Source organism: Myzus persicae, unplaced genomic scaffold (assembly GCF_001856785.1).
Source record: "Myzus persicae strain clone G006 unplaced genomic scaffold, MPER_G0061.0, whole genome shotgun sequence".
NCBI classification, from domain to species: domain Eukaryota; kingdom Metazoa; phylum Arthropoda; class Insecta; order Hemiptera; family Aphididae; genus Myzus; species Myzus persicae.
Genome location: NW_019100944.1, coordinates 6,843 through 21,278, shown reverse-complemented (window position 1 = coordinate 21,278; position 14,436 = coordinate 6,843). Strand labels below are relative to the sequence as shown.

Below are 14,436 nucleotides of genomic sequence, written 5' to 3'. Positions count from 1 at the left end.
ACTTTAACTGTCTTTAATTTAAAGCTTTAAAGCTTTTTGATAAGAATCAGTTTCTTGATAAGAATATTGAAGAATACGAATAAATATTTAATGTATTATAGCACAGGCTTTCACATAGACTGATACTAAATTATTATTTGGAATAATTACTTTAGTTTTGGTTGGTATGAGATACTATTTGATAAGCTCGGTTTTCTTTTTTTTATCATTTTTAAGAGAACGGCTTTTAGGCCTATCATATTATCATATTAACGTCTGTAATAATTTGGCGGGAATTTAAAATCGACCAATGAGAATGCGTATTTGAACACAGGTGCCGAAACAGACCCCAGAATGCTTATATGCGTACGGTTCTCGCCGTGCGGCGTAACCGTCGTAGTGTGACACCACCCTTATACTGAGAATCTTCTGTGGTATGGAATTAGTGGTGCTTTGGTTTTCTTATTTTTTGTTTCTGTTTCTATTATTGTATATTCTGAATTTTTAGGATTATAATGTTTTTTGTGTTTATTATGCATTAAGTGGTGAGTTACGTTTGAGAATAACCCACCGATCAGTTTGATGCTCCACCCAAATGTGTTGTATAATAATGTTAGATTTAACCCTGTGTTTATACAAGTTATGACCAATTTGAAAATAATGACTAAGCCTAACAAGCCTGAAGTTATATTACCGAAACTCGTGAACCAGGCCCATATGTTATGTATTTCCTGATGGACTAATTTGCTTAGGGTTTGGTTTGATCATCGATTAAGTTTTTTATATTAGTACCCGGGTCTATTACATTGTGACCTAATGTTTATCTAATTAGATTCCTTTGCACTGTATCAGATTCTTGAGGAAACATTAAATGATTTTGTAGTGCCTTCATTATATCGGCTGTATATATATACCTGCCGTCATGAAATTGTCTGAACTTTCGTAAGACCAAGTTGGGTAGTGGCTGGTTTCAATGTCTGTGGGTTATTTACCTTATGCGGTTTTGGTGTGAGGGAGAACCATTTGCCATCTTTCTGAAATGCAGGGGGTAAATATTCATTGCAATCTATTTGAGTGCCATAAGTCTGTAATATATGAGTTTTGGGAGTCATGAAAAGTGTCTTGTTGTATAATACCGGAAGTTCATTGAAGCACGAATCTTGTATTGATATCTCAACATTTACTGGTTTACATTTCTGTAAGTAAATAATTTCACCATTTTTAATGGCTACGAAACCTGGTCCTTCCCCAATGGTGTATGCAAATTCAGATAACCTATACGAGGCAAGTGTTAGTTTTTGTAAAAGAAGTTGTCTCTCGAAATTGAATTGTTTTCTGGTTATGTCTTCGTAAAGACTTGTAACAGTTCTTTTTATAGTAAATTCTATATAAATGAATTTGGTATTTATATAGGATAATAAATCGGTGTTAAATGGTTGAATTTTTTTGGGTGTAAAACTGTTTACATATATGTAGTTAGATAATATAAGTAGTTGATTATTTTCTGTTTGAATCACTGGTATATTACAGGCAAATGTCATAGATATTTTTTTTAAAGCGAAGGCAATGTACGTGGTCTCTACAATATAAGTTTCGGTTTTGTGGTTGTTATTATCTACGGATGTGACAACGGAGGCTAGTCCGTCATATAGTACATCGTATTCCTTGATACTACAGTCTGAGTTTTCGTTCGTCTAAATTACTTCCCTCTTATATTTATCAAGTCCGTATGACTCCGGCAGTTTGAGTCTAGAACCTGTTGGTAATATCAATACATTCTCTTTGGTGTTTGCTAATACTTTGCCCTCAGATAAATGAATTTTGTATTTGGCTTGTACTATTACGTTATTCCATGTATCCCTGGCATTTGTGAAAGTGGTACCTTCACAATTGCCATATTTATCTAATAATCCCCCACTTGTGTGTGACGTGATAAACGTTTCATTAACTCGTATGCCTGATATGATGCCTCCAAACGGGGTTTGATAAATTAATTTGTGGTGTAAATCTTCACATCGAGCATGTCCTAATTCAATGATTTCGGAATTATAGCCCCATCTACCATTTGGGCATCTTCAAAAGTGGAGCATCTTGTTATAAGGTAGTCTACGGAAATGAAACATGATTTGAAGTGTTGTGAGTGTATCTCTGTTTTTTGTAATAATTTTATTTTTGGTAAGGATAAAATTTCCGTGGGTTTTGGACTTTCGCAAAAATCTATGTCTATACTGTTAAATGCACTTATGTTCATTTGTGGGCCCCCACAGTCGTAAAGCTATGAAGGTTTGTACATGATTGAGTTTTAGTATGCAGATGGAGATAAGTAATAACTTTATATTGAATGAAAACATCTTTGGTTGTTGTGTACTTTATTATTGTTTTTATATTATTATATTTCTTATTAATATTATTTTGTTATTATTCATATTTATTTATTTATTTATTATTGTTATTAATTTTGCATATACATATATTGAGCTAAAATAAATATGTGATAATATGTTGTTTTCACTTTGATTTCTGAAATAAAATATGTTATAAGTGTGTTTTTGTAAATGGCATATTGTAGTAAAGTACAATATGTTATTAATAAATGATAGGCATCAAAAAGAAGAAAGAAAAAGAGAAGAAGAAAGAGAAAACAAATGGTACATCGTATTACAACTCGCAACACCTAAAAAGAGTATTTTTGAATGACTCCAACTTTCTTCAAATTTTTGTTTTTCTATTTATTTTTTGTAATAGTATAGTTAAAGTTTTTTTTATGCTTAATGCAATAATTGAACTGAGTATTCTTATGTACTTTCGTAATTTAATTAATAATATAATGTCTTTATTTTGTTATAATTATTTTTTTTTTACTGTTCTTATTATTATTTGTTATAGTCTCTCGTATAGGGTGGTTTTAACCTCCTAACATGCACGGTATCGATAATTTCTTTGCAGTTCAAAATCAATTTTATTTTATAGTTAAGTTCATTGACCTTATATATTATTCTAAATGGTTCTCTATATTTAGGCCCTAGTTTGGAGGACTTACCTACTTCTAAAAATGGAAATTTGACCATAACTAAGTCATTTATGTTATAATTTATTGCTGTATGAGTTTTGTCATGATATTTTTTTTGTATTATTTGAGCTTCATGAACTCGTTGTGGTATTTTATCTCTTATTTTATTTAGTTCTATTAAAAATTGTTTTGATAGGTATGGGATGTCTTCGGGAATAATTTTATTGTCTATTGGAAATGTAGGTTCGAAACCATAAGATAGAACGGACTATATTTAGTGGTGGTTTGAGGTGTGGCATTATATGCTAATGTTAAGTACGGTAGAAAATATGATCATTTTGATTGGTCACCATTTTTTATATAATTTTTTAATGAGCCTGTTATTACCCCATTAATTTTTTCAACTAGACCCTGTGTTTGAGGTGAGTAGCTTGTTGATAAGGTTCGTTTTATTCCCAGATTTGAACATATGTCACTAATTAATTTGTTTCTGAAATGAGTGCCTCTATCAGATGAAAAGTTCCTAAAGCAGCCCCAAATCGATACTATTTCTGTCATAAATTTGGCAGTGGCCTCGGCCGTTGCTGTTTCAACTGCTTTAGTGAATATATATTTGGATGTGTTACACACAGCTACTAGCACATAACGTTTTTTATTGCTTGAGACTTGTGGACCTAAGTAGTCAAACGTTACTCTATCTAATGGTTTTCCTGTTGTTATTGGTATTGGATTTAACAAGCCTATTGGCTTACCACTCATTTTTTTATTAACTTGACATTCGCCGCACGATTTAATGAAGTTGTTAGTGTCTTTGTGTAGAGAAGGCCAATAGTATTTATTTTGTATTTTGTGGATAGTACGTGAAATGCTTGTATGACCACCGGTGGGTGAATCATGGTAAGATTTTAATATTCCATTGATTAGTGTTTTTGGTATAACGAGTATTAGGTTATTGTTTGTCAGGGGTGTGTATTTTTTATAATATAATATTTCATTTTGTAATATAAACAACCTAGATTTTCTTTTTATGTTGGTGGGTGCTTCTTCATTATTTAATGCTTTTATCATACTGTTACAAAATTGGTCATTTCTTTGTTGTGTTTTTATGTCATGTAAATTATTTAATGTATCGATATTTATGCTTTTAATATTGTTAATTGCATTTCTGGAAAGTGAATCAGCAACTTTGTTATCTTTACCCTTTTTGTATATTATTTCAAAATCAATGTCTAATAATTTTAATGTTAATCTGGCTATCCTAGCAGAGGGTATTTTTAAGTTGTTATTATATTGTAAGCTTATATTGTCCCAAAATACTGTAAACCTATGTCCCCATAAATATTCTCGAAAATATTGAATGCCAAAACATAGCCCAAGTAATTCAAAGGTGGTGGAAGAATAAGTTTTTTCCTATTCTAGGAGTCTATTGTTAACGGTAAAAGACGATTGCGTATGATTTTTATCTGCAACTTTGAACTTCACTGTTGCCATTTGCTTTGAACTTATAGAACAGGGCTAGCCAAACTTTTTTTGGTCACGATCTACTAAAAATATACTTCACCTTTGAGGATTGACTTATTAATCAACTTATTGATCAACTATTATTAAGAAACATAAAGCGGAAGGCGTTACACTGCCTGAACTTGGATTGACACAAGACTCAATTAAGCCACAAGGTTTTGCTATCCAATGTCGTGTTACTACTGAAGATCCTGCTAAAAATTTCCAACCGGACACTGGCCGTGTTGAAGTATTCAGGAAAGGTGAAGGCATGGGTATCAGATTGGACGGTGCCTCTGTATTTTCTGGAGTAATAATCAGTCCATACTATGATTCATTACTCGTTAAAGTTATTGCGCATGCTGCTGATTTACAAGCATGTTGTACTAAAATGAACCGTACCTTACGCGAATTTAGAGTTCGTGAAGTAAAAACCAATATACCATTCTTGTTAAATGTGTTAACCAATGAAAAATTTGTAAATGGATCAGTTGATACATATTTTATTGATGAAAACCCTCAACTGTTCACACTTGAGCCATCTCAAAATAGAGCTCAAAAATTACTGAACTATTTGGGAGAGGTTTTAGTAAATGGCCCTCAGACTCCATTAGCAACCAGTTAGCTAGCAAATTTACACCCTAATGTACCTGAATTCCCTGCAGATTACGTTGCACGTATATTAGGCAAAAATGATCCAGAAAATAACTCAGGCTTGAATCCACCTAAAGGATTTAAACAAATTCTCACTAAAGATGGACCAGAAGCTTTTGCAAAGGCAGTTCGAGACCATAAGGGACTTTTGTTAATGGACACAACAATGAGAGATGCACATCAATCTCTTTTGGCCACTAGAGTCAGATCCCATGATATTCTACGTATTGCTCCATGGGTGTCACAAAGTTTCCCAGGTTTATATTCATTGGAAAACTGGGGTGGAGCTACATTTGATGTTGCACTTCGATTCTTACATGAATGTCCATGGGAAAGATTAGCAGACATGAGATCATTTCTAATTCTTGTCTCTGTTGTGGTGATACTCTATGGGGCGCATTAAATTTTGGTTCTTTATAATTCGGTTTCATTTTGATTTTGCAAGGTTGTACATTAGCGGCTTTTATGTTAGAAGTATCTATTGAGAAAATGTGTACATGTAGTAACTGAATGACTTTGTTGTGTTCTATTATGTTTAATTTAGGTGAAATCGAGAAAGGTGTACTTTCGGAATCTGTTAGAAATCGTTTTGTGACTTTATTTGTTGAATTTGTAACCGTAATGTTTTTTATTTGGAAGTCGGTTTGTTTAATTTGTTTATTACCAGTAATTTCTATTGATTCTGGGTGCGGCGGTCCTTTTGGGTCAAACAATGTGTTGGGATGCTGCTTTCTATCGCGTCCAGACATTGCGGGGAAGCCGATATTTTAGGGATGATTTTTATGTTGTTACCTTTTTTTATAACCTTATCGTTTGAGATTATTTGTATGTTATTAATTGTATCTTTGTTATCGTTTTTCGTGTCTCTAATACTTAATTTATGTGTTTGTAAGTTGATTGTCGGCATTTTTTGTATATGAATTATGTTGTTAGGTATTTTATTGGATTTTTTCGATGTCACCGTACCAGGGATCCAGTGAGTATTTTTTTTAACCTTATATAAGACTATAGGCGATCTATTACCGTCACGTGCGTGAAGTTGGCCCACCCACTTTGGCTTAGCGGTTCAAAATCTTCACCAAAAGTTTGCGAGTTAATTGCGAGAATTTGCGAGTCCACTTTTAGAATTTGTGAGTTAGCCGTTTTTGAGCTACAAAAAAAATAAGAATTGGTGGGCCAAGTTCACGTAGCCCACCCATGTCGCTCAAAAATTTCGAAATTTATTCTAAAAGATGCTTCACGATTTGCGAGAATTTGCGAGTCCGCTTTCAGAATTTGCCAGTCACTATTTTAATCACCAAACTCATTTCCATAATTCGAATTAAAATTTGATATTTACCATTATAAGGTATTTTGAGGATATTACAAGTTATTTTGCGAAAATAAAATCGTTGTTATACGTCTCCATATATTATACCCGTATTAATTGTCGTTATCATTATATATATATAAGTGTCATGGTTGTAATAATGTGCTATTGCGGCTAATTTTTCGTCGGACCACCAATAGTTTGGTAATTCGTTTAGCCCCAGCAATTCTAAAATTTCTAGGATTGAGGTTATTTTTTTTTTTTTATTGTCATTTAATACATTACAGACGGCATAGAGTCCACAATTCCCATCACTGAGAATGTTTTGTCCTGATTTGTATTTAGAAAATGTATTATAGGTTGTGTTTCCGGTTATATTTTGTGCATCAATTATTTTTGTTTCAGTATTTTTATCATTATTATTATTATTATTACTATCGCAATGTGTATGAATATTATTAATTGTCAGTGTATTCTTTTGATTTATATGTTGTATCTTTTTTATCTTTATAATATATGTGTACTTCGATATTAGTATTTTGAAATTCTGAGTATGTTAACTGCTTTACTATGGACCAGTTGAATTTATGTGATTCTGAGTCAAGGTTGGGCTTAGCAATTTTTGAAATGTTGGATCTTATAGCTTGAAGTTTTAGGTTATGTATCGAAGCTTTTAGATCTTCGTATTTGGGTTTATGATGAAGTGATTCTTTTATTATTAAATTAAATATGGTTTTATTATTGTTTCTTATGGGTATGGTGCTTCCTACATTTATTTTCTGTAATGAGAATTGTGGTCCAGTATTACCATATACTTTGCATATTAAGTTTGTTATTCCTCTGTTCGTTTTGAGGTCGGAAGATATGCAGTGAGCTATTGAAAAAGTATCTGGGCAGTTAAATATGCTACCTTCTATTTCCTTAATGTTGTTAGTATTATTTATACAATTTAATGCGTTTGTGTTATTAATTTTTAGTTGAACATTTATATTGTTGTTTAAGATAATGTTATCATCTTTAAAATCAATTAGAGCATTATTTTTTATTAGAAAATCATTCCCGAGTAAAATTGTGCTAGATAAATTTTTTACATCGTGTGTATTTATATCGAAGTAATTATTGTTAATTTGTATTTGTATTTTACTTGTACCCGCTACGCATAATGGTTTATTATCGGGTCCTGACAGTTGTACAGCGGTATGTTATAGAGCATATCGTTTTGAGCGATTGGTTCAAATTCTATTCTAAGTTTTTTTTCTAAGTCAATCCATTTGATATCTTCCCCACTATCTACAATGTTATTATAAAACATAAGAGCAGAGCCTTCTAAAAAAACATTGATATATTGAGCCTTTTCGGATTCTGACCAAGCATTAATGATGGCCGCTCTATTGTATTTTTTAAAAAATGAGTCAATATTATCGGAAATTGAGCCTGAGAAATTTGTTAGTTTAAAATAGGGTTTCCTATTGTCATTCATATTGTTTTTGATTGTGTTATTAACGGAGTTACTTATTGGTTCTGAGATGAATGTTATATTATCTATTAATTTTTCGAAATCTTCGTGGGTAGATTCCGCTTTTAGATATTTGTGGAGCCTACTTTTTAGATCTGGAACTAGACCAGATGTTATTAATTGTCTTCTTGACAATTCAGTAATTAATTTATCTTTATTTAGTTTGTTTATCCAACCTGTGGAGATGTTGTTAAAATCTATGTCTGGCAATGTATAGTTATTATCTAATTTATTCTTTTGTGAATTTTGCATGTGTAAAAAAAAAAGAATTATTAATAAAATCTTTTTTTTTTTTAGTTAAATTTTTTTTTTTATTCAATTAAGGGTTTTTTTTAAATAAGATAAAGACAGAGAGCGAGAGAAAGAAAAAGAAAAAAGAAATTACTATTTATTTCAACTATTAAATAATTAAAAATGTATATGAGTGTAAGTATTGTATAATATGTTAAATCAGATTAATTATCTGAATATTTTTTTTTTTATAATAGATTCGTATTAAATCTAATTGAGTTAATATTAATGTATATTCTAGTTATAGTGTACACATATGTATACATGTATATATAAATATGCTTAGATTTTTATTTTTAAATTAAGTATTTGTGAATCCTTTAAGACTTATTAATATTTTTGAGAGAATAGAAAAAAAAGGTTTTGTTTTATTTACGGGGTAAAAGAAAAATAATTAAGATTTCCTTCAAATTTAATTCAATTATATCCCCTTTTAGATTAGTAATATTTCCAGTGTTGTGCTTAGATAATTTTTTTGTATCTAGATATAGATAAGATATAGGAACTCAAAATATATCTAGATAGAGATAGATAATGATAAATTAAAATATATCTAGATATAAATACAGATAAAATCAATTTTATCTAGATGAAAAGGAGATGATTTTTTATAAATGATATTCTTAAAATATGATTTTGTTAAATTTTATTTTTATATTAGGTTTGTAGAAAATATTAATACAATTATGAGTTATGACTATATATAATTTAAGTTTAAATTACTATAAACTATTTAAACGAATAATAATAAAAACAAATGAACTGAATAGACTATAGTACTATACAGCCTACGCGGACGGTTATGAATGAAGTCATTAGTCAAAACTCAATAATTATGATGGTATGATACTTTTTCCATAGGCAATGAATAATAATAAATAAAATATTTATAACAGTGGTTAATTAATAAAGGTTGTTGGCGAATGGTGAGTGGACTGAGTGGAGCTGGTGGTTTATTCTTATTAGTTATTGATATTTTTAAACTATTATAATACCAATATTCCCACTTCCCAGTACTATCGTCTATCAGGTTATTCTTAGACCTTCGGCTTGAATTATTTAATATTATTATATAATAAGCTAAGCTTATCTGTTGGAAGGAAACGTACCGAAGCATAAAGAGTCGTTTCTTTTGGGCCGGTATGCGTGAGGCAGTGCGTAATTACGTGAGGGCTGTTGACGTCTGTGCACGTGTAAAATCACTGAATCGCAAACCGGAAGATCGGATATACACCCGAGTCCCACGGCAATCTTGGGGAGTGCTGAGCATCGATCTTATGGGTCCATATCCACGAACGCAGCGGGGTAAGACAACGATTTTGGTAGTAACTGATTGTTACAGTCGCTGGGTAGAGGCGTACCCTCTAGGAAAGGCGACGACCAAATCGATTGTGGATACATTCGAACGGGAGTTGTTCCCACGGTTCTGGTAATCGAGGGCATTATTGTCAGATAATGGCCCGCAGTTCGTGTAAAAGGCAATGGGAGACGCACTAAAGAGGTAGAGAGTGGAAGGATGGACGACTCCAATATACCACCCACGTGCCAACCCGGTAGAAAGGCGAAATCAAGAGTTGAAGAAAGGATTGCGAACCCTACTTGTTGATAAGCTTCATCATCTATGGGATGTCTACCTGCCACACGTGTTGTTCTCCGTAAGAAACAGAGAGAACCGAAACACCGGACATTCGCCGGCCAAAATGATGTTTGGCCGGGAGATCAAGGCCCCCGGAGATTGGCAGCTCGAGCTGGCCGAAGGATCTCCGGACGCGGGCAAAAATGGTCCGGAGTTGTCCGGAGCAGTGCGGAACCCTCCGGTAAAAATCAAAGATTGTCCGGTGAAACCGAATGATGCTGCTGTGGTAGAGGGGGGTTACCCGGTGGTTTCCGGCCCCAAAGCCCCCAGTACCCATATACCCCCTGAATCACCGGGAAGAAGCAATTTGACAGTAGGGGATTGGGTATCCTACAAAGCGCATTCGCAGTCAAGTGTGGAGAAGCGTTTTCACGTGGGGTTTGCTCCGAAATGGTTAGGTCCACTAGGAACCGGTGTGTTCTTGACGGAGGGCAAACATCCTACTAAGTTACATGTCTCAGGGATGAAGCGAGCTGTAGGACCGTCAGAGAACACTAAATAATCATACCTTGTTTTAGATTCCAGAACGAGCAAACAACCCACCGCCGACCCGCAACAACCGGCCAGGCCACGGGTAGGGCCACCGGGGCGTGTGCCGCCCCACCGAGCACTGCCATCATACCAGCGCCATGACGTCCGGGATGGGTGAGGCCGGTTCCAGAGGCCAGCCCGGCAGCCCGCCGAGTTGCCGGTAGCCCAGTAGCCAGCCGTCCAGCCTCCAGCCACCCAGCCTGTGGAGCCACCGGTGCAGCAGTCGGCCCAGATGCCAGCCACACAACAACCGACCAATCCACCGGACCGCTCCCAGGAGCAACAGTTGGCTGTGGTCTAGCGGTGGATTCAGGCCATGGAGGTGACGCCCGGCGACCTGGACACCCTCCCAACGGAGTAGCCCGATTGTCGGGCACGTCTCGCGGACTCGGGGGGAAGTATGTCGCGGTCATTATTGCAACGACCGCGGCGTCTCTATCGACGTCCGTGAGATAGCGACCGACAACTGGTCTGGCAGCCGCCTGCGGCACGGCCGTCGGCCCTGCCAGCGACGGACGACGGGATAAGCTTTTGTCTGACCGTCGTCGCCGCCACGTCGCAGCACTTATAAAGTTACAATTGTTTTTTAATAATAAATAAACATATTAACCAACTTGTCATTTATTATTATTACCTTCACACCCGTTCAACACCTACAATTTCACCAAATATTTAATTTTGTATTTTCTGTACATGGTATATTTTCATTAAAATTTCGCTCTTTTTGAACAATTTAGAGACATGAAAAAAGAAAGTTCTCCATAGGTTTTTGTTAATGGAAATTTGAAAAAAAAGAAAGAGTAAATTGAAAATAATTTTTCAAATAAAATTTCTTTTGTGGGTAAAATATTTTCAAATTCGTGTTCTTAAGTGTATGTAAAACCACCGGAAATATCCGATTTAAATTTTATATTATTTTTAATGTAAATAAATAATTTTATAATAACGTGTAAATACTTTTATCTTTAAATGAACGACTAAAAAAAAAAATTATGTGGCTAAAAAAATAAGATATTTAAACAAACAATATAGATTTTACTGAATTGGTTACACATAAAAATATTATTCGATGGTACATAAAACTTTTATGAGCATATTATTGTATTTCATATACACAAAAACATTTTCAAATGCAATTTTTTTTTCTAAAAATTAATTCAACCTACTTTATTGTGCCATGTACGTATATAAAAACGATTATATATGGCTGTTTAAAGTGTGTATGGCGTCTGCCGCATGTTTATTGTGACTAAATAAATAATCCATATAAATAATTGCTTACTTCATATTAAAAAAAATATATATCTAGTCATGGTAGTGATAAATAAAATTGTAATTTATTTATACCTTTTTTTTTTTAATTATTAATAATTATCATTAATTATGTTACTAAATGGTCTTATCTTATGTTTTTGTAATAATTATTTTTTACACATATAGTAAATCCAAAATGAGTAGTATAATAAGCATTATTATTTCATTATGCTTATTTTAATATATTACTCATAATTATAAATTATACACGAGTTATGACAGATAAATTTATGATAGATAAATTTAGGTATAAATAAGCAATATGCGTAAAAGCCTAAATAGAGATCAAAGATGGGAACAACAGGTTGTTTTTACCTATTTTACATACTAATGCGAATCAGCAATATGGTGGCGTGGAATTAGAATATTAGACTAACACACCACTAGACGTCATTGTGAGAACCCGCATAAATACGGGTAGAGCACCTAAAATTATTTAGAAGATAGCCAGTACTGCTTGATAGCGTAACGCCATTTAAGGTTAGAATTATAATTAATAAATTGTTTTATTTTATTGTTAACAAAACATGTCTAAGTGTTAATTTAATTTCAATAATTATCTTTCTCAACGCACATTTTAAGACTGACGACTACATGCTACTTCGTTAAATAATTAAAGTGGTATAGATCGCAGTGTCCTGCACATAGTTCACCACACACGTTACGATTCAAGTTTAGTTTAATCAGCACAACTACATTGTAACACGACTTTTCTTTTTTAGCTAATATTCATCAGTAATATTGCCTTTATTATTACATTTTTTTTTATTTATATATTTATGTATACAATAATTATGAATGTACTTATTGATTATAAAGTTACTCTAATAAGTTAATATATTTTTTTAAGTATAGTGTACTCTCGATTATCCGCGGAATACGGCGGCAGGACATTGACAGATAAACGAATTCCGTGGTTAATCCACAAAATTGAAAAAATAATAAAAAATAAATTGGAAATTGAAACTTTTTTTATTTCCGTTAATAAAAATTATAAATTATTTATTTATACTTACATATGTATTAATATTAAACAAGCGTATTCTATTTTACATCGTTATTAAATAATCGGCAATCACAAATCATCATCCAATTCAACCGATGATGATCTATAATGTAAACATATGTAGGTATATATATTTTTTTTGTATACATATGGGTATGCAGATGATTCTGCAGAAGACGAATAATCAAGACTACACACTATTTATTTAACTTCAGGAGTCTAATTCTACTATACATGATAGTCTTTAACTGCTGTAAACTGACAAGTTTAATATTCTTTTAGAATTGTAAAATAAAATATACATATGTAATATGTTTATACATATTATATGAATATATATACAAATGCAGACATCTAAAAGTAATACAAATACAGTTATGAGAGTTTGTACAGTTATGAGTTTTGCTGATTCGAGTGCAGATTTTTAGATAGAGGTTGTGAGGAGATTAACAGCATCATTGTTGTCGACCGCCATTTTTATTTAGAGAGTAAGTTTGATATCTTCGTTTATTACTTTTTTGAAAGGTAGACCAATTTAGTTTATTTGGGGTAAGGGATTCGCTTTGTTTAGTAGAGACGTTTAATCCAAATTTTAGCATGGTTGGGGTGTGGTCAGAAGAAAGGTCGTAAAGGTTGGTGAGATCACTATGTATGTTACTGTATAGTTTTTTAATAAAAATGTCCAAATATTCAGGGAGTCTGTTATTATAATAGAACCAGTAGGTAGGACCTAAGGGAGCCATTGATGTGTAAGTTTTGTTAGTCATACATTATTGCTATGCCCTGCCTCTGGTATTTGGAGATCGGTTACCCCGAGCTTGGTTTTTTGCATTGAAATCACCATCAGAGATAAAACGATGACCCAAGGTAGAGACATAGTTGGAAAAGAGGTCGGGGGAAGTGGTTGGGGCAGGAGGGCAGTAGACTGCAGAAACGGTAACGTGTATGTTATTAAGCGTAACTAGTGAGACATTGGCTATGTCTGAATGTGGGGTGTAGTGTAGAGGGATAGTAAATGATGGGTTCTATTGTTTTTAATGTAAATTGCAGTGTCAGAGTGAGCCGTGCAATCATGATGACAAGAGAACCCTGAATTGAAGCCGTGTATTATCGAGCAGATGTTTGGGGTAAAGTGGGTTTCGGAAATAAGAGCAATGTCAGTGTTGGTTTCTAGTAGGATTTGTTGGAGTTCTTTTATGTTGGTATAAGAGAAACGGCTCTACGCCGAAATGACCAAGCCGACATGGCCACAAAATAATATCCGGATTCACTTTTATGAGTTGTCTGGGACTATTGACATTCCATGAGAAAGTTGATAAAGGATGATATTCGTTTTATTTGTAATTTTTGGTTAAAATTTAATTTATTAGATTTCTGAGGAGATTTATTAATGGATTAATGAGTAATTGAAAATATTCGAGAAAAGAAGAGAAAATTGTGCTGGAAGAGGTTGGGAGGAGGAGGTGGATTCGTGTGTTTGAGAGTTAAAATTGGGTGGTTTTAATGAATCTGAGTAAGAGCAAGAATAAGTGGAGTGGCATTGTTAAGAGACTTACCCTTTGTTTTTTCAAAATTTTGTTTTTGTTCTTTATTACCTGGATGATTGTTGTCACCTGATCTCTTGCTGGAATCCACATGTGAGGTTGAGGCGATTGTGTTTCTGGACTTTTGGAGTTCTTTGTACACCGCA

The 14,436-nt window shown here is 33.3% G+C and overlaps 1 protein-coding gene and 1 pseudogene across 1 annotated transcript; both read left to right on the top strand.

The window, feature by feature from the left end:
- The first annotated feature begins 3,854 nt into the window (after window positions 1–3,854).
- On the top strand, window positions 3,855–5,114 carry LOC111026962 (annotated as a pseudogene).
- Window positions 5,115–5,127: 13 nt separating this feature from the next.
- Window positions 5,128–5,546, top strand: LOC111026961 (pyruvate carboxylase 1-like). Its single transcript, XM_022305155.1, has 2 exons — window positions 5,128–5,154; window positions 5,203–5,546. The coding sequence occupies exon 2, from the start codon at window positions 5,298–5,300 to the stop codon at window positions 5,544–5,546; it is 249 nt and encodes an 82-aa protein (XP_022160847.1). The 5' UTR covers window positions 5,128–5,154; window positions 5,203–5,297.
- Window positions 5,547–14,436: the final 8,890 nt, after the last annotated feature.